General features: G+C 33.5%; 1 protein-coding gene across 7 annotated transcripts in view; it reads left to right on the top strand.

The window, feature by feature from the left end:
• NBEAL1 (neurobeachin like 1) overlaps window positions 1–27,023 on the top strand; it is a 164,982-nt gene that overhangs the window by 94,424 nt on the left and 43,535 nt on the right. For all 7 annotated transcript variants that reach the window (XM_053215576.1, XM_027053013.2, XM_053215575.1 and 4 more), the window contains 11 exons: window positions 200–505; window positions 597–746; window positions 4,227–4,384; window positions 6,997–7,121; window positions 12,508–12,634; window positions 17,878–18,026; window positions 18,625–18,758; window positions 21,019–21,120; window positions 23,157–23,252; window positions 23,650–23,774; window positions 26,677–26,817. In XM_053215576.1, coding sequence (XP_053071551.1) covers window positions 200–505; window positions 597–746; window positions 4,227–4,384; window positions 6,997–7,121; window positions 12,508–12,634; window positions 17,878–18,026; window positions 18,625–18,758; window positions 21,019–21,120; window positions 23,157–23,252; window positions 23,650–23,774; window positions 26,677–26,817 — 1,613 coding nt within the window. The remainder of the gene's footprint in view (window positions 1–199; window positions 506–596; window positions 747–4,226; window positions 4,385–6,996; window positions 7,122–12,507; window positions 12,635–17,877; window positions 18,027–18,624; window positions 18,759–21,018; window positions 21,121–23,156; window positions 23,253–23,649; window positions 23,775–26,676; window positions 26,818–27,023) is intronic.

A 27,023-nucleotide genomic window follows, 5' to 3' on the forward strand; every position in this document is an offset into this window, starting at 1 on the left:
GCAGCTCAGAGCCTGGAGCCTGTTTCACATTCTGTGTCTCCCTCTCTCTCTGCCCCTCCCCTGTTCATGCTCTGTCTCTGTCTCAAAAATAAACAAACATTAAAAAAAAGTTATTAAACAAACAAAACTTGAAGAGCCAAAGATCTTTTGCTAAATGTCTGCTTTATTTTGTTCTTTCTCACTGTACTATTTTCCTCAGGTTTGTGCAATGGCATCAGCTAAGCTAAACACCCTTCTTCAGACCAAAGTGATTGAAAATCAGGATGAAGCATGTTACATTTTAGGGAAGCTGGAACATGTTCTAAGTCAGTCAATCAAGGAACAGACTGAAATCTACTCATTTCTGATTCCCCTTATCCGTACCCTGGTTTCCAAAATTTATGAGCTTCTCTTCATGAACTTGCACCTGCCTTCTTTACCTTTTACCAATGGTAGTTCTTCATTTTTTGAAGATTTTCAAGAATATTGCAGTTCAAATGAATGGCAAGTTTACATTGAAAAATATGTAAGTTTTATCTATTTTGAGTGAATTTTCTATTGTCATTTTTATTAGAAGTATGTATTAAATTTTGTGTATATATGTCTATTTTTGTAAGATTGTGCCTTACATGAAGCAATATGAAACCCTTACATTTTATGGTGGTCATGAGAACATGGCACTTTATTGGAAGGATTGTTATGAAGCCTTAATGGTGAATATGCATAAACGAGACCGGGAAGGAGGAGAAAGCAAGCTTAAGTTTCAGGTAAAAATTATTAAATGTTTTTAGTGTCTAGTTTTTTATATTGATTTCAAGCATTTGATATTAAAATGAGAGTAATAAGTCAACTTTGAAAACAAATGCAGTTTCCTATTTGAAAATTATTTCAGAATTGAAAGAAAAAGACTAATCAGTAACAAAAAAGTTAATATCAAAATGTTCTATGCATAGTGGATACGTAAAAAGTCTATTAGGCTGATAGTTCATATCTCTAAGGAGGCTGGGTATATATCAGTGCTTAAAGAAAATTGATGGTACTAAATACTTGCTTTAGAAAAGAAGGCCTCAAATTAATAATTTATGTATCTACCTTAAACTAGAAAGAAAACTAAACTAGTTTCTAAATAAGAAACAAACAAAAATAAGAGCAGAAATCAATGAAACTGAAAGCAGGAAAATAATAAAGAAAATTAATAAAACCAAAATCTACTTCTTTAAAATGTTGATAAAATTGGTCAACTTCTAGCCAGATTAACAAAACAAAAAAAAGAAAGTGAAAAAGTACCATTACCAGAAATGACAGGGGAATATCACCACTCATTCACAGACATCAACATGATAATAAGGTACTACCACAAACCAATCTATGCACATAAATAAGATGACTTAAATGTCTCAATTTCTTGACAAATCCAGATTTCCAAAATTCAATAATAAGTTGATAACCTAGTCTTTTACCTATTAAAGAAACTAAACTTACAGTTTAAATATGTTCCAAAAGGGAAGACTCCAGGCCCAAGTGGTTTCACTGGTGAATTCTGTTGAACATTCAATGGAGAAATAACACCAATTCCTCACAGTCTCTTCAGAAAACAGAAAAATGGAATCACTTCCAACTCATTATGTGAGGACAGTGTTATCCCCTTATTGAAACCATACAAAAATAGTGTAAGAATACACCTGAAGCTCATATAACACTGTATATTAATTATACTGGAATTTAAAAATCACAAAAATGGTACAGGAAAACTACAGATCAATATCTCTTAGGAACATTGATGGAAACCAGGTCCAGCAATATATAAAAAAGTAATACATCACACCAGGTAGAGTTTATCCTAAGAATGCAAGATTGCTTCAACATTTGATAGTCAGCCAATATAAGGGTAATGGACTAAATTCATATTTATTAAAAAGAAACTAATCTTATCAGATGTAGAAAAAGCATTTGACAAAACTCATCTGTTTTATGGTCAAAGCTCTCAGAAAACTGGAAATAGAATCTCAACAAAAATCTTACAGCTAGCTTCATATTTGTTTTTAAAGTTTATTTATTTTCAGAGCATGCACATGTATGTGCATATGTATGTGCACATGTGAGGAGGGAGAGAGAAAATCCAAAGCAGGCTCCATGCTCTCATTGCAGAGCCTGTTTTACGGCTCCGGCTCAGGAACCATGAGATCATGACCTGAGCTGAAATCAAGAGTCTGATGCTTAACCAACTACGTGGCTCAGGCACCCTGCTAGCTTTATATTTAAATATTTAAAGGTGGAAAACTGAGTGCTTTCCTTGTAAGCAGAGAACCGGCTGAGAATGTCCACTCTCACCACCCTTCTAGTCACTGTTGTACTATATATCCTAGCAAATCCATTAAGAATAGGGAAAGAAATAAAAGTCATTTACATTGGACAGGTAGAAATAAAACTGTTTGCAGATAATATTATTATGTAGATGATCCTAATGAATTTACCAAAAATCTCCTACAATTAATGAGTTTAGCAATACTGCAAGACATACAATATACAAAATTTAGTCATATTTCTATATACCAACAATGAGCAATTGTAAACTGAAATTTTGAAAAAGCACTACTTACAATATCTCTAAAAAGAATAAGATATTTAGATATCAATCGAATAAAATATGTACAGGCAAAACACTGATGAAACAAAGATGATCAAGTAAAAATACATTTATTCCTTAATAGGTATAAAAAGAAACATTTGTAATCCACCACTATTAACATTTTGGTTTTTTTAATGTATATAAAAATGGCACACTTTTCATTTACTGCTCCTTTTCTTATTCTGAGCATCTTTCCATGCCATTATATGACTGTGTAGTTTTCCATTATATTATGTATTAGAACATAATTAAATTTATGTCCCAATTTTGGACCTAATTTATCAATGTTCATTTTAAGTAGCATCGATCATCCTTATAGTCATATGTTTATGCTTATTCAGGATGGCTTTACTAGGATAAGTGGAATTACTGGATGCGGCACTGCTTAAAATACTGTTCTATTGCTCTCATAGAAGTTCTGTTAGTTTCTATTCCAACCAGCACCTTCTTTGTAACTTCATCCTTAGCTTTTCTGGGTAAAACTAACTTTAGAATATTCTTATTGCTTGAACTTCACCAATTGTGAAATTGATGTTTAATTATAATGGAGTTGTCATGACTTCTTCAATTTTCTTAGCATTGACCTGTTTTAAATATTTAATAATACCAAATCATTGATTTCACAAAGGTCTAGTAATTATAGTAACAATTATAGGAATAAGAGCTACAGTTTATTGAGAGCTTGCTACTTTTCTGGCACTGTATTAAGTACTTTAAATCTTAATATTTTTTGATGACAAATATTGTCAGCCTCATCTTAGAGATGAAGATACTGGACCTCAGAGAATTAAGTACCTAAGATTTGTACCAGGCCTAACTCTAAACTCTTAACTGCACTGTGCTGTATTGCCTCTCTGAAAGATGTCTTTTAAACCCACATCTAAATCCATGTCTGTAACTGTTCTTTTTAACATAATTCAGTATTGATTTTGTGAAACAAATACTGTTATTTTAGTTCCTGATAGATGAATATCTGTTTGAGTCAGTCTTACTACTTTTCTTTTTGAAAACTATAAAACTTAATTTCAGGACTGAGTTATATCTTGATAGAGCCTATTATCAGAGTGAATTTTATCCTGAAAACTGGAATAAGTTTGTGAATTCATTTGCTGACTAGGATATTATTCAGAGAGCAGCAATTCAAATGATGAAGTTTTTCATTGTGAGAGATTTTCCCCTATGGATTTCTTTTGTCTTTGGCCTTGCCTTGTAGATCCCCAGTAGTAGCTGTGGATGTGGTTACTCTTCCTTCTACTTTATTTAAGAATGAGTTTCATTCCAGTGCCTTAAAAACCAAAAGACTCCAAAGGAAGATCATTTTACTTGACAGTATAAGGTTAATAAATCTGAGTTTTAAAATTCTGTATTGAGGTACATCATTTTTGAAGCTCTTCACATGTTTATTGTTGTTTAGATTTTTAAAGTTTTACAAAATACAGATAATAGAGTAGTATGCTTCATGAAAGAAAATTATCCTAATGAAATAAGAAAATACTGTTGGTTGTCAGCTTCTTTCTTTTCCATGATTGTATTGGAATAAATTTTTTAAATTATGGCATTAAAATTTAAATATACCTGTAAATACAAGATTCAAGGCTATTATTTATTGCTATCTCAGGAGTTTTTTGTGGAGCCATTTAATCGAAAAGCACGCCAAGAGAACTTGAGGTATAATAATATGCTTAAACAACTTAGCAGTCAACAGTTAGTCACTCTGAGACGCTGGAAGGCAATACAGCTCTATCTTACATCTGAAAGGGGACCTTGGGCTGAAAGGTAGGAGGATATCATTTATTAAATATTCTTTCTTCATTATAACTTCTGTCTAGAACTTTTTGAGCCAGTGACCTCTGCAATTCAATTTTTAAAACATTCAACTTACAAAAAATTGCTTTTAATTAATTTGGTTGTCTTTTTGTGAATTACAGGTCTGGGATATTCAGAGCTTCATATATGTGTTTTCACCATGGAGTTATTTCCCTTCTTTTTACACTGTGATATAGAGTTTAAGTCTTGAATCAGTTTATTTCTTTCTTCTTGATACTGCCTCTTTGAGCTGGAGTTAGTGATGTTATATGTTTGAATATTTTACAGTTTATTTACTTGATCCTAAGTCATACTTTGCTGAATCAGCAAAATAGAAGTGACTTAGGATCAAGTAAATAAACTGTTAAAATATTGTTGGCTGTCAGCTTCTTTCTTTTCCTACATGATTGTATTGGAACAAATTTTTTAAATTATGGCATTAAAATTTAAATATACCTGTAATATAATATACTATAAATTTAAATATTAAAATTTAAATATATATATATATACACACACACACACGTATATATACACACACACACACACACACCTTTCTTATTGTGGCAAAATACACATAATATAAACTTTACCATCTTAACCATTTAAAAATACACAATTTAGTGACATTAAGTACATTCATAATGTGCAATCATTACCACTGTCCGGCTTCAGAACATTTTCATTACTGCTGAAAGAAACCTGGGACCCATTAAGCAGTCACTCTCTATTGTTCCTTTACCCAGTCCCTGGCAACCACCAGACTGTATTCTGTCTCTATGGATTTACCTATTCTTGATATTTTATATAGATAGAATCTTACAAATGTGGCCTTTTGTGTCCAACTTATTTCACTTGCGTAATGTTTTCATTATATTGTATCATGTATCAGCACTTCTTCAATAGCCAAACCACATTTTGTCTATTCATTCATCAGATGGTAGACATTGAGATGTTTTCTTGTGGCTTTTGTAAACAGTACTGCTTTGAACATTTGTGAACACTGTTTGTTTCCAAACATCTGTTTTCAATTCTTTTAAGTGTATACCTATAAGCAAAATTACTAGGTCATGTGATAATCCAATGTCTTACTTACTAATTGCCAAACTGTTTTCCACAGCAACTGCATCATATAACATACCCATCAGCATTGTTTGCGGGTTCTAGTTTCTCCACAACCTTAACAGTATTTCTAAAATTTTTCAATTTTTTTATTATGTGATGTGAAGGGCAAATGGATGTGAAGGGCTATGTTATGGTTTTGATTTGTATTTCTTTTTTTTTAATTAAAAAAATTTTTTTAATGTTTATTTTTGAGAGAGAGAGAGAGACAGAGACAGAGCATGAGTGGGAGAGGGACAGAAAGAGAGGGAGACACAGAATCCGAAGCAGGCTCCAGGCTCTGAGCTGTCAGCCCAGAGCACAACGCTGGCTTGAGCTCACAAACCGTGAGATCATGACCTTAGTAAGTCAAAGTCGGACACTTAACCAACTAAGCCACCCAGGCACCCCATTGATATGTGCTTCTTAATGACCAGTGACATTGAGTATCTTTTCATTTGTTGGCTATTTGTATATCTTCTTTGGAGAAATGTCTAAGTTCTTTGCCCATTTTTAAATTGGATTGTTTGATGTTTTTTGGTTAAGTTGTAAGTGTTCTTTTTCTCAGCAATAGACCCTTATCAGATCTATGATTTGTAAATATGTAGATTGTCTTTTTCACTTTCTTGGTACTAGCATTTGGTACACAAAAAGTTTTTAATTTCAAAGTCCAGTTTGTCTTTTTTCTTTTGTTGATTGTGTTTTTGATATAATATCTAAGAAACCATACCCAAGTCCAAGGTCATGAAAATTTACTCCTATCTTTTTTTGTTTGTTTGTTTTAATTTTTAATGTTTATTTATTTTTGAAAGACAGACAGAGTACAAGCCAGGGAGGGGCAGAGAGAGAGGGAGACACAGAATCCGAAGCAAGCTCCAGGCTTTGAGCTGTCAGCACAGAGCCTGATGCGGAACTCGAACCCACAAACTGTGAGATCATGACCTGAGCTGAAGTCAGATGCTTAACCGGCTGAGCCACCCAGGCACCCCTACTCCTATCTTTTCTTCAAAGAGTTTTAGCTCTTACATTTAGATTTGATCTATTTGTAATTATACTCTCTTTATTTGTACTAAAATTATTATTTTATTTTGAACAGTGCGTTTGGAATAAACTCATTGTATACCTAGTTAAGAACTATCGTTGAACAGTTAAAAAGTAAAATCTATCAAGCTGTAAGGTGAAGATTTATGTTCAGTTCTTATTTCTGCTACCTGTAAACAACATAGCATTTCAGGCAAATAATTTAGCCTGTCTTAGGTTCTTCATGTATAAACTGAAACTGTGCATATTCTCATTAGTTTTCTTTCAGGGTTGTTTGGGTCAAATGAGATAATGAATATGAATGTTTTTAATATGAATACTTTCTTACTTTGTTTCAATCAATCAATCTTTGTAACTTTCTTACTTTCTTACTTTGTTTCAATCAATCTTTGTAACTTCAAACTAAGTAATTTTACTTGTTTACTTATGAATATTCATAGGAAACAAAATCCAGTTCACTGGAAACTAGCTAATGTAGAAAATTATTCCCGCATGAGACTTAAATTGGTGCCAAATTATAACTTCAAAACTCATGAAGACGCTAGTGCTTTGAGAGATAATCTAGGTGAGTTCCAATGGCTGTTTAATTATTTCTTGAAGATAATGAGGGTATTGGTGGGTTGTTTGTTGTTTTTATTGTTTCAGAATTGCTTACTCATGAAGGAAGGGGGACATTTTGTAATTATTTCTTTTTCAGAATGTTAAAGTTTTATATACAAAGCTTTGTTGTACACAATATAGTTGATTTTTAAATGGTTGTGTATGTTAAATGCTGTTCTTTGGCCTAAATCTAAGATGATTCCTATTTTAATTAATTGTAATTTTTCAAAGAAAAGCATAATTTGCAATCATAAAATTATACTGTAGTTTATGTGCAGTGCATTGTCTCTTGTATCCATTATGGTACATTGAAACAGTACCTTAGTCTTTTGCTTTAGTTCTTTTCCCTTAGTCTTTTGCTTACCAAGACTAGGGCTAATATTAGATATATTTAGAATTCTTAGCAACCATTTAAGTTTTTGTTTTATAACCTATTCTTCTTGGACCCTTAGGTTCTTAGGCCAGTATCTTTTTCTAGAAAAAAACCCTTCCTTTCTGGCCACCTTTCTGACCCTACCTTTCTGACTTGGTATCTCCTTTTTTGAAGACAGGTCTGTGAAATACCCAATATAGTTGATTGTTGAGTCATTGGCAATCATGTGTATACTAAATTGTGATTGTTTTATCGTAGCCACCTGTTTTTAGTGGCTAAGTTTTAGATGGAATTCAAGTACCAGTTTTTAAATCTTTTTAAAGCTGCCTTAATATATTGGCCAATACATTTGATGCCATAAATTAATCAAGAGTGCTATCTATGATACCTACCATTTATGGTCTTATATTCTAAAATAAATCAGACACAGTAACCGATTTTCCTTAAGGCAAAATAATGGTCCTACCCCCGAAAGAAACTCTGACTTTAAGAATATCTTTTATAGGAATAGTCACTTACATATAGCTTATCCTCCCTGTACATATCTTAAGACCTATTATACTTTCTCTACTCATTGAAATTCGACTGTGCTTATTACTCAGCAAATATCTATTGGTGAATGACTTGAATCTAGTAATACTTAAAGAATGGTGTCCCCTGTTTTTTCTTTGTTTTTGCCAAGAAATCCCACTTCAGGAAATTCCCTGTTCCTCTTCCTTTCCTCACCCATTTATACTTGTACATAGGTAGAATTTTATGTCCCTTCTCCTTGGTTTTAGTTAAGTATAGGAAAACTAGTGCTCTTTCTTTTTTTCTTTTTCTTTTTTTAAATTATTTAGTTAAGTAATCTCTACACCCCATGTGGGGCTCAAAACTCACAACCCTGAAATCAAGAGTCACACGCTTTCCACGGGCACCTGGGTGGCTCAGTCAGTTGGGCATCCAACTTCGGCTCGGGTCATGATCTCACAGTTTGTGGGTTCGAGCCCCGTGTCGGGCTCTGTGCTGACAGCTCAGAGCCTGGAGCCTGCCTCAGATTCTGTCTCCCCCTCTCTCTGCTCTTCTCCCAGTCATGGTGTCTCTCTCACTCTCTCAAAAATAAAATAAAACATTAAAAAAAAAAAAAAGTCACACGCTTTCTGGACTGAAGCCAGTCAGGTGCCCCTTCTTTCTTTTTTTCATCTCTCAGTTTTTCTCCTTACCCAATGTGCAAAAATACCCCAAGTATAATAGTGATAGTGAGATAGTACAGAAGAAAAAAAATTTCAAACATTTCAAAGTGAAACTGGAAATAGTATAAAACCAGTGGCATCAATCTCTAAAGCTCTTTAAAGTTCCCTGAAGTATCCTTCAGAATTAATTGTAAAATGTTCTACCTACTCCTTTTTATGTCTGTAAGTATTTTCATTAGCTGCCAGAAATCATGGTATTCTAAAAAATATTTTGTTTTGTTTCATTTACCCCAGTTCTGCTTTGTAACATCGCACTACAAATTTATAGGATAGTTTTGACACTGTGGGCTAACCTAGAAACTTATCCATTATCTGTAACATTTTTTTGATGGAAAATTATTTGTGAATTTCAAACAAGTGATTTGTGAAGTATCTTTTGGAACACAACCACTTGTAAATTGTGGAATTTAAACAGAAATAAAGTGTATTCTTAAATATATTATTAAAAATACTTGGTTTTAGAGTTTTGTTATGTCTGCTTTTATTTTTTTTATTTGGTTTTATAAAAAAATTTTGTCCATACTTTTTCATTAGCAATACTCTTTTCTTGGGGCACCTGGGTGGCTCAGTTGGTTGAGTGTCCGACTTCAGCTCAGGTCATGATCTTGTGGTTCATGAGTTTGAGCCCCACACCGGGCTCTGGGCTGACAGCTCAGAGCCTGAGCCTGCTTTGGATTCTATGTCTCCCACTCTCTCTGCTCCTCCCCAGCTCATATTCTGTCTTTGTCTAAAAATAAACAAACATAAAAAAATTTTATGTAAAAAAAGAAGTGGAACGTGCAATTCTATTTTTTTTTTTTAATTTACATCCAAGTTAGTATATGGTGCAACAATGATTTCAGAAGTAGATTTGAACATGGAATTCTTGATCTTGGGGTTGTAATATCGAGCCCCACATTGGGTGTAGAGATTGCTTAAAATCTTTTTTTAAAAAAGTACTCTTTTCTGAGTATTTGCAACACCTTGTTTTTATTTCTTACAGTTTCTCTTGTCTCTGAACCATTTGGTAGTTATCCTCCTCTATAACTATATTTTTCTAGCAATGCTGCTTAACCTCCTAGTTCTCTTACTAATATTTAGTCTTGTTCACCTTTTGAATGATTATATTCCCAGATCCATGCCTAGCCATCTTGCCTTTTGCCTATTCTCTCTATGAAGTGGTGATCTCATGACTTCACCACTGTTTGTATATGAAATGATGCTTTCCCACGTGTGTTTCTATTCTAACCTGCCTTTTGAAGATTTCCAGCTGCCTGTCTTGTCTATTGGATACCTCCTTCACAGGGGGGCTTCCATGTAAAATTTCTGAAACTGAATTCATTATGTTTTCTCATTCGTCTACTCCTCGCCCTAGACTCTGCTTCTCTCACATTTTGTGTTGTAGTTTCATTTTCTTCATTTATTAGTTACTCAGATTAAAATAATATTAGCCATGAATCTGTCCTCATCCCTCTTAATCCCCTACATAATAATAGCTCTTTAGGTACAGTGTCCTCTTAATTCTCCCTTACATAGCTTTTGAATGGTTTTCCTTATTTTCATTCCCTTTCCTGTTGTCATGACTTAGTTTGGTGTGCTATCTTTTCCCAAAGTTACAGTAGTTTCCCAGCTGGCCTCTTTCTTTGCCTGAAGTTTTTCCCATCGTCAGTTTATTCTCCAGTCTTTCATCACATTTTGAACTTACACTCTTTTTTTTTTAATGTTTATTTTATTTCTGAGACAGAGAGACAGAGCATGAGTGGGGGAGGGGCAGAGAGAGAGGGAGACATGGAATCAGAAGCACGCTCCAGGCTCTGAGTTGTCAGCACAGAGCCCAACGTGGGGCTCGAACTCACAAACCGTGAGATCATGACCTGAGCCAAAGTCGGTCACCCAACTGACTGAACCACCCAGGCACCCCTGAACTTACACTTTTAATGGAATAGTGTCATCCAGCTACATAAAGTCTGTTTTCTCTTTGTATCACATTACATAGATTCCTGATTTTCAGTTTCATTGCATTCTCATGTGCTTTACTTAGATGCTGAACAATAAATACTGCCACCTGCAATAAATTAGAACATATGAAGAAACATATTCAGTAACTAGGAAAAGTGTGAGCCATTACTTCCTATCTATAGACAAAGGTGTGATCAAAGCAGATTTACACAGAAAAATGCAGCTGTACATTAGGTTGATTCATTTTCTATGTCTGAGCAATGATACCATATGAAAAATTAAGGGAGGATTTGTCATCTTTATAATGTTTTGTTAGTTGGTATGAATTATTTTTGTTTCCCACGACTGAAATGTCTTTATTCATAGTTACATACATAACTTTTTCCTAGTCCTACCTATAAATTATGCAGTTATTTTTATTACTACTCTTATACCACTCAGATAATTGAGAAGTAAATGTACAATTATAATAGCTGCCATTTATTTTATACTTAATGTAATGTGATGTATCTCCATTACACAGTTAAAAAAACAAAGATTCAGAGGAGTCGTCTATTTAATAAATGGCAGAACCGGATTTGAATTTAAGTTCACCACCTTACAGCCTTTGTTCTTCCCATTATATTAGCCCTGTCTTCTTACAAAGTGTATATTTTATAAAATCCATTCATTTATTGCGCATATATGTATCTAGAATTACTTTTTAAATTCCATGTGCTCCAGAAAAGAACACTTCAGCTTTTGTATTATGTATTCTCTTCCAATTAAAGATAATTTGTCACATTCTTACTTAATATTTCTTTAGTACAAATACACACTAAAAATAGTTTTATTAATACAGTGAGAATAATTCTTTCTTTGACTTACTGGCATATGTTAGAATTAAATGAATTAAAGAGATGAGTTGACCCATTTTGAAACATAAATAGTACCATCATTAAAAATAAAGGACAGAGGCATCTGGGTGGCTGGCTCAGTTGGTTGGGCGTCCACCTTCACCTCAGATCATGATGTCACGGTCCATGAGTTCAAGCCCCTCATGGGCTCTGTGCTGACAGCTCAGAGCCTAGAGCCTGCTTCAGATTCTGTGTCTTCCTCTGTCTCTGCCCCTTTCCCTCTTACACCCTGTCTGTCTCACCCTCAAAAATAAACAAACATAAATAATAAAAAAATTATAGACATATTTTAAAAATATTTATTCCTTTTTTTATACATGTAGTAGTTTTTAAAAATCACAAACAACCCAGATTACTCTAAATCATGTATTAAAAACTTTTCTGTAGTAAATATCTTTTCTATCTTAGAAAACTTTACCTCCCATGGTTTTTTTCCAGTTTTATAAATATAATTAACATACAATACTATGTAAGATCTAGAACATAATGACTTGAGATATGTGCATATTGCAAAATAATTACCGTAATGTTTAGTTAACACCTATCATGTCGTGTAGTTAACAAAAATTTTTTCCTTATGATGAGAACTTTTAGGATCTGCTCTTGTAGCAAGTATACCATATAGCATTGTTGACTATAGTCATCATTGCACATTATGTCCCCAATACTTATTTATAATTGGAAGTTTAGACCTTTTGAGTACCTTCACCCAATTCCCTTACTCTCTTCCTTTACTTAATATATATATATATATATATATATTTCCTTTAATTTATATATATATATATATATATATATATATATATATATATATATATATAATCATGTAATTAATAGCCAGAAGTTACAGGACTATAATAGGATTATTTTTTACTTTGTGTTTAATAGATATTTTGTATTTATTTTCGACAGGTATCCAACACTCACAGCCTTCTAGTGATTCATTGCTTTTGGAAGTAGTGAAACAAGTAAAAGTTAGCAATATGGAAGAGGATAAATTAGACCTTCCTGAAGAAGACATAACAGCCAGAGTAAATATGTATGTATAAGTATTTGAAAGGAGTAAACATTTTGTTCTGGGGGAGCGTGGGTGGCTCAGTCAGTTGAGCATCTGGCTCTTGATTTTGGTTCAGGTCATGATCTCAAGGTTCGTGGGATTGAGCCCTGCACAGGGCTGTGCGCTGACAGTGTGGAGCCTGCTTAGGATTCTGTGTGTGTGTGTGTGTGTGTGTGTGTGTGTGTGTGTGTGTGTCAATATAAACATTATATTGGTGTATTTTAATAAACATTAAAAAAATTTTGTTCTGAAAAACGGGATTATAAAATCATGGAAGGTATTTGCTTAAAATACTAAGTACAGTGACCCTTGAACAATAAAGGTTTAAACTGCATGGATCCACTTATATATGATTTTTGTCAATAAAAACAATATAGTACTGTAAATGTATTATATCTTCCTAATGATTTTCTTAAAACCTTTTTCTTTTTTCTAGCTTACTTTATTGTAAGAATACAGTATATAAGATATACAAAAGATTTATTCATCAACTGTGTATATTATTGGTTGGTAACAGTTACTGGTCAACAGTAGGCTGTTAGTTAAATTTTTAGGGAGTCAGTTTTATTTGTAGATTTTTACACCAGCTTCAGTGCCGCTAACCCCTGTATTGTTTAAGAGTCAACTGTATTTGCAGGATCCATCAGTTACTGCTATATCAGTTGTGAGTAGTCTATCAGTATTAACTGACATTATTGAGGCATGCTTTTTAGAACTGAGATAACTTTGAGCTGGACCTTGAAATTAGAAAATATTTTTAGCTGAATGATAATGAAAACATAACCTATCAAATTTGTGGGATACAGTTAAAGCTTAGATAGAATGTTTAGATAGTTAAAGTTTAGATAGAAAGTACAGAATAAAATATAAACTCTTAAGCAGAAGGAAGAAATTATAAAGATGAAAGCAGAAGTCATGAAAAGAAAATTGGAAAAGGAAAAAGACCAAAAAAAACAAAAGCTAGTTATTAAAAAAATAAAAAAAGAGCTAACAAAACATAAACTCCTTGCCAGACTGGTCAGGAAAGAAAGAAAGGCCACATAAATTATCAATATTGGGAATTAAAAAGGAGAGAACACTAAAAATATTAAAATGATTAAAAAGAAATACTAAATACAACTTTACCAATAAATTTTGACAACTTAAATGGACAAATTCCTTGAAAGATACAAATTAGCAAACCTCCCTCAAGAAGAAAATTTAAAATGAATAGCCTTAGATACATTTAAAAATTTTGAATTTGTAGTAGAAAATTTTCCCAAACATAAAAGATATTGGTTTCCTTATCTCTCCTTTGTATTAATTATCATAAATACAGACTTTCATGTGTTTTAAGGCCAACAATACAATTTTGTAGTTACTATTGTATGCACTTGTCTAAATCAGTCAAGGGAAGAATAGAGAAAACTATATAACTGTACTTTTTATTTGCCTGCATAATTACCATACTTATATACTTTGTTTATTTGTGCACATTCAAATTTCCATCTGGTGTCTTCATCTTCTAGCCTGAAGGACTTCTTTTATTTTCATGTGAGGAATGTCTGACCACAGATTCTCTCAGGCTTTGTTATCTGTGGTAGTCTTTATTTTTGCCTTCATTTTTGGCTACTTTTTAACAAAATTTTAGTTATATATCTTTTGAAAATTGAGATTCATATAATATAAAATTTACTCTTTTAAAGTGTAACATTCCATAGGTTTTAGTATGTTCACAAGTCTAATTACAGAACAGTTTCATCACTCTGAAAGGAAATCTTGCACTTTTTTAGTAGACACTCCCAATTTTCCCCTTCCTACATCCCCTGGAAATCACTCATCTGCTTTCTGTCTCTATTGGCTTTGTCTGTTTTTGACATTTCATTTATTTCTTACAATATGTGGCCTTTTATGTCTAGCTTATTTCATTCAGTATAATGTGTCCAAGGTTCATTCATGGAGTAGCATGTAACTTGACTTCATTCCATTTTATGGTTGAATAATATTCCATCATATGGATATACCACCTTTGTTTATCCATTCATCAGTTGATGAACAGACAGTTTTTTCTACTTTTTGGTTTTTGTAATTTATACTTCCATGAATATTCATGTACAGAACTTTGTGTCGACATATGTTTTTAATTATATTGGGTATATACCTAGTAATGGATTTGTTAGTTATATGGTAAATCTATGTACAACCTTTTGAGGAATTGTAAAATTGTTTTCATACTGACTACACCATTTAACATTCCCCCAAGTGACATATAGGGGTTCAGATTTCTCCACATCTACCCCAATTTTTGACATTTTGTGTGTTGATTTATTATACTATTCTATAAGATTTGGAATGATACCTTGTGATTTTAATTTGCATTTTCCTAATGACTAATGAAGCTGAGCATCTTTTCATGGATTTGTTTACTATTTATATATCTTTTTTGGAGAAATATTTATGTAAATCCTTTGCTCATTTTTTTTAATTGGGTTGTCTTTTAGTTATTAAGTTATAGTAGTTCTTTATTCTAGATACAAAAGCCTTAACAGATACATGATTTGCAAAAATGTTCTCCCATTGAATGTGTTTTCCTTCATTTTGTTGGACAAAAATTTAAAATTTTGAGGTCCCATTTATCTTATTTTCCCCTAAGAGTTTTATATTTTATCTCCTACATTTAGGTCTTTGATCCATTTTCAGTTAATTTTTGTATGTGGTATGATGTAGGAGTCCATATTCATTCTTCTGCATGTGATTATCCATTGCCTGAGGACCATTGCTTTCTTTTTTAAAGGATGATTTTGTTGGATATACAGTTCTTAGTGGACAGGTGTTTTTTCTTTTCTTTTTTCTCTCTTTTGTTTTCTTTTCAGCATTTTGAATATGTCATCCCACTACATTTTAGCATCCTGTATTGTGGTGGTTTTTCTACTTGGCTTTCAGCACCTTGGCTTTATGTCCATGTGTGGATATCTTTGGATATTCATAGAATCTTCCTGGATGTGTGAATTATTATTATTTTTTTTATTTGGGAAGTTCTCAGGCATTATTTCTTCAAATATGTATGTTTGGCTCTTTTTCTCTGTCCTCTCTGGGAGTCCTTTTACACATCTGTTGTTTCTCATGATGGTAACCCTCTGAGGTTTTTTCATCCTGCTTCTTTTTTCCTTTGTGTTCTTCAGGTTGGACAGTTTCTTTTGAACTGTCTTCAAGAGTCCTGCTTCTTTCCTCTGCAAGTTCAAATATGCTATTGAGAGGCAAGTTCAAATATGCTATTGAGGGGTGCCTGGCCTGGGTGGCTCAGTCAGTTAAGCATCCGACCTCAGCTCAGATCATGATCTCCCAGTTCGTGGGTTCGAGCCTCGCTTCGGGCTCTGTGCTAACAGTTCAGAGCCTGGAGCCTGCTTTGGATTCTGTGTCTCCCTCTCTCTTCGCCTACTCCCCTGCTTGTGCTCTGTCTCCCTCTGTCTCTCAAAAACAAATAAACACTAAAAAAAATTTTTTAAATGCTATTGAGTCCTGGTAAATTTTTCATTTAGTTATTATACTTTTGATTCCACAGTTTTCCATGTGGTTCCCTTTTTAAAGATTATGTAATTTCTGTCTCTTAATTGACAGTCTCTATTTGACTAGGCTTTGTTGCCATAATGAATGCACTTTAGTTATTTAAACATAGTTTCCTGTAGTTCTTTTAATGTATTTACCATAGCTACTTTGATGTTTTTGTCTGCTAATGTGAACATTTGAAGTTCCCCAAAGACAGTTTCTTTTTACTGTGTTTTTCTTTATGGCTCATAATTTACTTTTTCTTTGCATTTTAGATAATAAATTGTAACCACTCTGGTTTCTGATCCCCTTCTTTGATGATGGTTATTATGGTGGTATTTTTGCTTAGTGACTTTCCTGGATTAATTTTGTGGTGTATGTCTTACCTGCTCTGTGTTGCCAGTGATGTCTGTACTCACTGGGTTTTTGTTTTACTCGTTTTGTTTTTTTTTTAATTTATTTTTATTTTTTTAAGTTTATTTATGTTGACAGAGAGAGAGCACAAGCAGGGGAGGGGCAGAGAGAGAATCCCAAGCAGGCTCCATGCCATCAGTGCAGAGCCTGACATGGGCTCAATCCCAGAAACTGTGAGATCATGACCTGAGCTGAAATCAGGAGTTGGATGCTTAACTGACTAAACCATTCAGGTGCCCTTACTTTGTTTTGTTTTTAAACAAAAAGCCTGTTTTTAAAAAAAGTCTGGCCCTTTATAAAAAGTATAGGTTAGTGGTCAGGCAATAATTAGTATTTAAACCCCTTGTTCCAGAAGACTGCCATTCTTTGCCAGTAGATCTGTGTGTGTGCCTTAGGGAATGTGTTCAAATTTCATGATTTACACATCTGCCCTGACTTTTACTTTCTATGTTTGTAAAGCCTCAGCCAAAAATGAGTACTCAAGACCCAAATACATAATTTATTCTGGACATCACTTTTTTTTTAGATTATAAACTACACATGGCAAGCATTTCTTTGGAACTTACTTTAATGTTACAAATTGACCTGGTTCAGTAGTAATCTTCATTGGCATAAATAAGATTTTTGTTAATATAATTTTAATAATTTCTGAAGATTTATAATTTATAAATTATAGTTTATGTTATTTATAATTCTATTTAATTATAAATTATATAATTATGTTGTAATTACTGTTATAACTTATTTTTATTGGAGAAGATAACAGTCCTCTTAATACAAGATGACTTTAAGTAAGGTATTGTTATAGTAGCCCTTTGTATTATCTCCAGTTCCATTGTAGAGACATTATGATGATGATGTTGCTCTAGATTTAGTTGCTCTTGAAAAGTCTCATTTTACAGTTTAAGAATCAGTCATAATTAGTGCTTCTGATAATTATTCATAAAACATCACTAATGATGCATTCCTTTATTCACAGATTCATATATTCCCTAGGTCAACTCATCTCTCGCAAATGTAGTATTGCTGTATGTTCGAACTGTCCTCTGCCAGTAGTCTTAAAGATTCACTATATTTTGTTTTAATGGGCCACATACAATTAAAATATAAAACTTTGGTTTTTTTTAACCGAGTTATTGGGAAATAACATTTTGGACAGTATTTAATTAGTTTAATATTCAGTGGAATATTTTTATAGGTAATTCAAATACTCTTTCTTGATATTCTTTTCCATTTACACAGAATACGTTGGATGGTTTTTGTTTGGTTGATTTTTGTTTTTACAGTGATGAAAAAGAAGAACAGGATCAAAAAGAAAAATTGGTGTTGTCAGAAGACTGTGAGCTCATTACAATAATTGATGTAATTCCTGGCAGATTAGAAATTACTACTCAACACATTTACTTCTATGATTGCAGCATTGAAAAAGAAGATGGTGAGGAGTTCTGGGGGAATAATTTCTGTTGTTCAATAGTTAAGTATCCAGCTTATTAATCATTAATGAGAAGAAAACAGTGACATAGGATTGTGGGATTGTGGTCTATTATATAAGAGGAGAAATGGAAAGTCAATATGGAATTAAATTTCAACAATGTATTGGAGAGAATGCTTTTTTTGTTAGTGTTTTTTAAAGATTTGGTGAGAGGGATTGCTGTAAACTTGTGTTATAAAATGCAGTCTTAATTTTATTTGCACATTTATTTCTATCAGCTTTTCACATAATTCATTATCTGAAAATTAAACGATATTTAAATCTAAAATGCCAACATAAAGAGAAAAGGAAAAATGTTTTTGAGATGTAATGATCAGGATTATTCTGTTTTCATGAGAAGAAAATAGAATAGCTATAGAATTTAAAAATACTTTTAAAAGAAACCATCTAAACATCCACTAAATTTATCAAATGGTTTTTATGAAATAAATGTAATTCCTTTTCCCTAAGTGCTACTTTTGTTAGGAGCTAGGAGATATCTTCTGCATAATACAAGTAACTTCATATGGTACTCTGGTCACAAGATTTCTTCTGTTTTCAGGAGTAGGCTTTGATTTCAAGTGGCCTCATTCTCAGATTCGAGAGATTCACCTGCGGCGTTACAATTTAAGGAGGTCCGCCCTTGAGATTTTTCATGTTGACCAATCCAACTACTTTCTCAATTTCAAAAAGGAGGTATGTAAGATGCTGCCTTTCTGGAAGCCTCCAAGTATTAGCTTGAAATAATTTTCCACCTAGTGAGCTGTGTAAAACTTTGGACTCATTTGTAAAGTCAAAATATTAGAGGAAAAAAATCTCTGCCTTAGGGGCTAAGTAGTATATGAATTTTTGTTGGGATTTATGTTTGAGTATTTTTAGGTTGCTTGTTTTCAGTGTTTATTTATGAGTAGATAAATCAGTAGAATATTGAGTGTCAGCCAATAAGTGCCTCACAGTATCCAGTTGTGAAATAATATGCAATATATACTATTTGACAAATTTATGAAATTGGGTTGGGTTCAGTTAAATAATAATGGGGCAGGTATTTTTTCCAGGAGTAGAGTATATTCTTTTTTTTCCCCCAAAAGTTAATTTATTTATTTTTGAGAGAGAATACAAGCTGGGGAGGGACAGAGAAAGAGAGACACAGAATCCAAAGCAGACACCAGGCTCTGAGCTGTCAGCATAGAACCCAGTATGGGGCTCAAACCCATGAACTGCAAGATCACGACCTAAGCTGAAGTCAGATGCTTATGGACTCAGCCACCCAGGCGCCCCAGGAGTGGAGTATATTCTTGAATAGTGTAAGTGGTTAAGTGATTACCACTGAAGCCAGATTATCTAGGTCCAGGTACTAGCTCTGCCAATAGCTGTGTGTCTTCAGCATATTACTTAGGATTCTTACTCCCAACCTTCCTTCCCTCTTTTTTTCACAGTGATGGAGTCACACTTCTATCACTGTCTGACAACTCTTGATCTTGCCTAGCTTTCTTTCCATTTTCTCTCACAGGCATCTTTCCTGATAAATTCCTTGAATGTTCAATTCAGTTTTGCTGTAGTCAGTAACTAAGTTTCTGTTCATTTGTGGGATCCAGGTTTACTTGTAGATGATTTTATTCAGATGTTTAAAGGCATTTTGTATTTTTATAAAATAATACTTTACTATTAAAAATAAATTTTCTCCATAGTAATATACAAAGCTTATGTTTTAGGAAGGTGTGTCAAACCAAGCATGTTCTTGTTGAATACTGTACATTTGTATAACTTTAGAGGTTTTACTATTTTTTTGGTTTTTTTCTTTAATGTTTATTTATTTATTTTGAGAGACCAAGAGCACGAGTATGAGCTGGGGAGGGTCAGAGAGAGAGGAGAGAGAGAATTCCCAATCAGGCTCCACAGTCAGTGTGTGGAGCCTGATGTTGGGCTCAAACTCACAGACCATGAGATCATGACCTGAGCTGAAGTCTGAGCCACCCAGGCACTTTTAGAGGTTTTTTATTTTTTTAAGTTTATTTATTTACTTTGAGAGAAAGAGAGAGAATGGGGAAGGGACAGAAAGAGGAAGGGGAGAGTGTGCAGGGGAGAGGCAGAGAGACAAGGAAAGAGAGAATCCCAAGCAGGCACTATACTGTCAGCACAGAGCCTGACATGGGGCTCCAATCCCACAAACCTGTGAGATCATGACCTGAGCCAAGATCAAGAATCGGACGCTCAACCAACCAAGCCACCCAGGTGCTTCTAATTTTAGAGTTTTTAAAGCACATTTATATGCAGTATCTAATCTTCATAACAACCTCCAGATTAGATATGGCAAATTCCATTATTCCTTTTTTTTTTATAGATGAGGAAACTGAAGTTCAAAGATGAATTTTATTACTTTACATTTGGGTAGCCCTGAAAAATTCAGAAAACTGTAAGGATAGAGACAAATGAGACTCAGTAAATTAATGATTTGCCAGTATGATAAGTAAATGACAAAACTAAATTTGAACTGGACTTGAGCTAGTTTTATGATTTAGTGTCTGGTGATCCTTCCAGTATACACTGTAACCTTTTCAAAATTTATATGGCCTGACTTCACCAAACCTAGTATAGTAGAGAAGTTAAAACCATAATCCTCTATTTATGAGAACTGTCCAGAATAGGCAAATCTGTAGAGGCAGAAAGTAGGTTAGCAATTGTCGGGGGATGAGAGGGAGTGGGAACTGGGTGGGGGGGTGATGGCTAGTGAGTGTGGAGTTTCTTTTGAGGATGATAAAAATGTTCCAGAGTTAGATCATGTTTGTGGTTGCACAGCTCTGTGAATATACAAAAAGACCCATTGAATTACATACTTCAAAGGGTAGATTTTGTGACATGTGAATTGTATCTCAGTAAAGCAATTGCAAAAACCATAATCACAGTTTGTTTTGATCAATTTTTATACTATAAAATGCTGTTTGTTTGTGTTTTTTAGGTTAGAAACAAAGTATATAGCAGACTATTGTCACTTCATTCTCCAAATAGTTACGGAACCAGATCACCACAGGAATTGTTCAAAGCATCAGGATTGACACAGGTAGGAAATTTTAACTTTTTTTTATGTTTATTTTATTTATTTTGAGAGAGAGAGAGAGAGAATGCACATTAGCAGGGGAGGCGCAGAGAGAGGGAGAGAGAGAATCTCAAGCAGGCTCTACACTGTCAGCCCTGAGTCCGACGTGGGGCTTGATTTCATGGTTCAGGAGTCTCCTGACCCACTTAACTGGACTGAGCCACCCAGGCGCCCCAACAGTCATTATTTTTATGTTCATTTTATATGTCAGGCTTTTGCTTAAATGTAAAACTTTCTCTTCTGATTATTTTATTTTGATTATTATAACCATTCTTCCATTCAAATTGATGTTTTGAATTATCTTTGAATCTTCCTGTTTCACTAATGCATAATACCCTGTCCTCCAGCTCCCATATCATTTGGTTCCCAGACATATCTTACGAATTCTTCTAATAATTTTATCTTTTAAAAATATAGCAGGTGAATTTGCTGGGTTTTTTTCCTAATAATAAAAGTTATCCATACATGAAGTAAATAAAAAGTGGGAAAATAGAAAAGACACTATGGCAAAAAAAGGCAAAAAATGACCAATTCTTCTATCTGCCAAAGCTAATTAATGCTGTTTTTTATCCCCACCTATATTCCAACATCTCTCTTACATTTCTGCTACCAAAAACCAAGGAGAGGCCATTGTTTTTTGCTCTCCAGGACTATCAGTAGTCTCCTAACTCAGGTCTCTGCCTCCTGGCTCTTTCCTTTCTCTTACATATGCATTAGTCTTAATCTTAAATGTGGCTCTTGTTCAAAAGCTATCATCAATCCCTTCTTGCTGCTTATGGAATAAGCTTTATTTAGTGGAGTACATTTCCTGTTTTTTTGGAATAAACTTTATTCATTAGAGTATTTCTCAGGTTAGCACTCAAGAATAATTATAATTGGGCTTTCTGTAAAATCTCTTTCTCTATATATATACATTCATTTCTTACCATTTCCCATGAGTGTATCTTTTGCTTAAGGCACTTAGTAAACTTAAAGGTGAATGTTAATCTGTCAACAAAATTCTTGAGAATACCCATACCGTGTAATTAACAGGTTAGGTACAATGAAGTGATTAAAAGAAAACAGTGATTATGATTTTCTTTAGAAAATTTGTATCTAATGTAGCAAATTCTGATCTGCTGTTGCTCTGGCAAGACAGTTCTCTGAAGATAGTTAACATGAAATTTATTTAAAATTTGTAGATCATTTTAGTACATTAAGATGCTTTTTTTTAAATATGTGCACTTATGAAAATTTCAATTTATAACAAAATTTTCTTTTTAAAAAAATTTATTTATTTATTTTGAGAGAAACAGAGACAGCACGAGTGGGGGAGGGGCAGAGAGAAGTGGGGGAGAGAGAGAGAATCCTAAGCAGACTCCATGATGCCTGACACAGGGCCCAAACTCATGAAACTGTGAGATCATGACCTGCATGGAAACCAAGCGTCAGATGCTTAACTGACTGAGCCACTCTTGCGCCCCTGTAACAAAATTTCAATGTTGGACAGTCCTTCAAAAATTGATCTTTTAAAGGTATTTAAATAAAATAATTTAATTCAAAAAAAGACTTAGTTCTTATGAAGTTTGACTATAATAAAAGATTTATGTTTAATTTTCTGTACCTTTTCTGAAGACTGATTTTTAAAAGGAAGTAAATTTAGGAAAAAATATATTGATTTTATTTCCCTGTTAAACTTTTTTAAAATCCCCATTCCTTTTATCAGAAAGACACCAAGATAATAGGAACAAAAGATTCTGTTAGTGGGTGCCTTGGTCGCTTATTTGGTTAAGTGTCCCAACTTGGGCTCAGGTCATGATCTCACGGTTTGTGGGTTCAAGCCCTGCATCAGGCTCTGTGCGATGGGTCAGAGTCTGGAGCCTGCTTCGGATTCTGTCTCTCTCTCTCTTAAAAATAAATAAACATTAAAAAAAAAAAAGATTACCTTAGTACTATCAGTAATACAAACTTCGAAGAGATATAGATTAATTTTGATTTTGTTCTTTTTTTGTGCTGTCTAGAAATGGGTGAACAGAGAGATAACAAATTTTGACTACCTCATTCAAATAAATACAATGGCAGGACGAACATATAATGACCTTGCACAGTATCCAGTGGTAAGTTTTATAGAAATCTCATACATATGGAATAGCCTTTCAGTTCTATAATACATAGAAATGTATGTGTGTATTATGGTTATTTTTCATCTTTCAAAACATAAAAACTGTTTTTGCCTTTGTGTATATTTTCTCCCTTGCTATTTTCAGAAAGATTATAAACACAAAGAATAATTAAATAATTAAAGCTTTTTTTTCACTTCACTAAAAATATTCCAGTGGAATTATAGGAAGTAATGCTTCTGGTTATGGAACTGAAGCTGAATAAACATTTGCAACAAGGAAAATATTTCTAAAGACTATCCCTTTTTGTCTTAAATAAGCATTTGATATTATATATGGGGATAGTAGCTTCTCTGGTAAGGAATGTCTGAATTGTAAATTGTGGCTCTTTTAGTTTCCCTGGATTTTACAAGATTATACTTCAGAAGAGCTGGACCTTAATAATCCATCTGTATTTCGAGATCTTTCCAAACCAATTGGAGTAGTTAATGATAAAAATGCCAAAGCCATGCGAGAAAAGTAAGTGTCTTTTATCCCTTTTGAAAGACACCCATCACGTGCACCTGGGTGGCTCAGCTGGTTAAGCATCCAACTCTTGATTTTGGTTCAGGTCATGAATCATGAGATTGAACCCTGCGTGGAGCCACGCACTGGGCGTGGAGTCTGCTTAAGATTTTCTGTCTCCCTTGCCCTCCCTTTGTCTCTCTCTTTCAAAAAAAAAAGATACCCATCATTTTTTATGGTATTTTTGAATTTGTATTGATTTCTCTTATGGCCAATCAAGTGTTACTTTTTTTAAATGCACAACTACTTTTGATAATCAGAGTCTGATAATCCCTTCATGATGTTTTGAAAATATATCTCTTGTCCCTCAAGTATCTTAAATATATATAGGCTGTTTGTTTCCATTTTTTGCCAAATTTAAGTTGATATTGTTTAGAATTTCTTTCACCTTGTCATATGTATGTGCCAAAAGATAATTTTTCTTCCCAGGTATTTTAGACTTAATAATTCTCTAACATGCAAAAACACACTTAAGGGGCACCTGGGTGGCACAGTCGGTTGAGCAACTGACTCTTGACTTTGGCTCGGGTCATGATCTCGTGGTTTGTGGGTTTGAGCCCCATGGCTTAGGATTCTCTGTATCTCTCCCCTCGTCTCTCTCTGCCGCTCCTGTGTGTTCTCTCTCTTCTCTCTGTCTCAAAATAATTAAACTTTTTTTAAAATCCAGCAAAAAAAATACCCACTTAATATAACATTTTTGTAGATACAAAATTAACACTATTATTTACAAATAATGTGAATAAAGAATAGTGAAATGTGTAGAAAGTTACTATTTTAATTAGGAAAGGAATTTTTATAATTCTGTATGTTTACAATTGACCCTGTAAATGTCTCACGTTTTTTTTCAAAGCAAGTTGCTGACAAGTGAAAGAATAGTCTGATTTTAATTTTCCTTTTTCTCCATGTGAAATTATGGATGACTTGTCAGTTATGACTTCTAATAATAAGGGCAAAAACTGCTTTGCAAGCAAAATAGATTTATTTGAGAGTAGATTGTACATTTTTTTTCTTTTATTTGCAAATCTACCTTAGGACTTTTTGCAGTGTTTAATATTTGATCTGATATACTAGTAGAATTCTGCCATGTGTTACCTCAAAGTTTTTCTGACAATAACAAAAGAACAAGGTTTATTTGTTTGTTTTTTAACACTGTTCAAAAGGAAATAATTGTTTTAAATTTCAACAGTTGGGGCATCTGGGTGGCTCAGTCAGTTAAGTGTTTGACGTTTGATCTCAGTTCGGGTCTTGATATCAGGGTTGTGAGTTCAAGCCCCACATTGCGCTCCTTGCTGGGCATGAAGCCTACTTTAAAAATAAATAAATAAATTAATTAATTTAATTAAATACATTTCAGTGGTATATGTTTTTGCATTGGTACAGATGACTTTGACCTGAAAACTTTTATTCCCTTGAATATTGATTACTGTGTAACAGGAAATTGGCCTCAGCTTGATGAATTAATTACTATTTTGGTTTGAAAGTTTAATGTTTATTTCCTCTAAAAAACTTTATTCTTATTCAGATTTTATACCCACTAATTCAGATGTTACTATTCAAACCACCATTCAGAAACTATTACACACTGGTAGTGCTTACAGAATCACTATATATATCCTTTGTTTATTTTCTGGGTTATGTCGTCTTCCTACCCATAATCTTCCTTTCTTTTCTACCTTCTTCTGTTACCTTTAATTGTTAAGCATTCATTTTCACAATTCTTGACTGATCCTCCATATTTTTCTTCCATTACCTTGGCCACAAAGGGATGTCTCATTATCACATTGCTTACAACAGCAGAAAAATAGAAACAGTCCTTAATATCTAAAAGTAAAGAAATAGTTAAATTGTCATACATTCATATATGTCACTGTTATAAATACCACGTGCCTATTAAAATAGATTATTCAGTTATTTGGAAAGACATAAATAGAAAATAAAAGCCTAGGTTATGAACAATATATTATGTATAGCACTTTTATACTGAAATATATTTGTGTATTAACTTACACATTAAGGGTGGCAAATATTCATCAAAATGTTAATGTTGGGGGGACATGGGGGGCTCAGTTGGTTAAGCATCTGACTCTTGATTTCTGCTCAAGTCACAATCTCACAGTTTGTGGAATTGACCCCTGCCAGCAAGGAGCCTACTTGGGATTCTCTCTCTCCCTCTCTCTCTCTCTGCCCCCTCCTCAACTTTTGCATGCATTCCTACTCTCTCTCAAAATAAATTAATATTTTTTTTAAATGTTAATGTTACCTCTGTGGTTGATTTTAAGTTTCTCCTTTTTTGGTTCTCTGTGTTTTCTTTCTGTCTTTTTTTTTTTTTTTTAACTTTTTTTAATGTTTATTTTTGAGAGAGAGAGAGAGAGACAGCACATGTGGGGGAGGGGCAGAGAGTGAGAGGGAGACACAGAATCCAAAGCAGACTCCAGGCTCTGAGCTGTCAGGACAGAGCCTGGCTCAGGGCTTGAACCCATGAATGGTGAGATCATGATCTGAGCCGAAGTTGTATGCTCAACCAACTAAGCCATCGAGGCGCCCCTTTGTGTGTGTGTGTGTGTGTGTGTGTGTGTGTGTGTGTGTGTGTGTTTTCTGATCTATCTATAGTAAATATGTATTATCGTATGAGACTGTTTCAGAATCCAGTTATTAGTGATACTATGTTCAGAAAGAAGTATCAATGGATAAAATTTTTTTATTTATTAACATGGTGTGATGATATGAATACATACATAATGAATAATATTAATAAGGACTTCTTAAAAACTATGTTTCTAACAATGCAATACAAGCTTAATGTCCTCCTAATGTAATTTTACTGTTGTGGTTACAAAACTTTAGTTTATTTTTTTAGATATGAAAATTTTGAGGATCCTATGGGAACTATTGATAAATTTCATTATGGTACTCACTATTCAAATTCTGCTGGGGTTATGCACTATCTTATTCGCACAGAACCATTCACCACCCTTCATATCCAGCTTCAGAGTGGAAGGTATGTTTTGGATACATAAGCTGTTTTCTTGAGACTGCATGTTAGTGTTGAAAATTCTTTGCCTTCATGTCATGTACTGTATAACAGAGCCTTATCTTTTTTTATTCTCTGGTATTAGGTTTTGATTCATTTCATAGCCTCTAGATGAAAATAGCCAAACTAGTTTGAGAATGGATTAGTCCAATTGACTTACATAAATAACCTTT

The sequence above is a fragment of the Acinonyx jubatus genome, chromosome C1, assembly GCF_027475565.1.
Source record: "Acinonyx jubatus isolate Ajub_Pintada_27869175 chromosome C1, VMU_Ajub_asm_v1.0, whole genome shotgun sequence".
NCBI lineage: Eukaryota > Metazoa > Chordata > Mammalia > Carnivora > Felidae > Acinonyx > Acinonyx jubatus.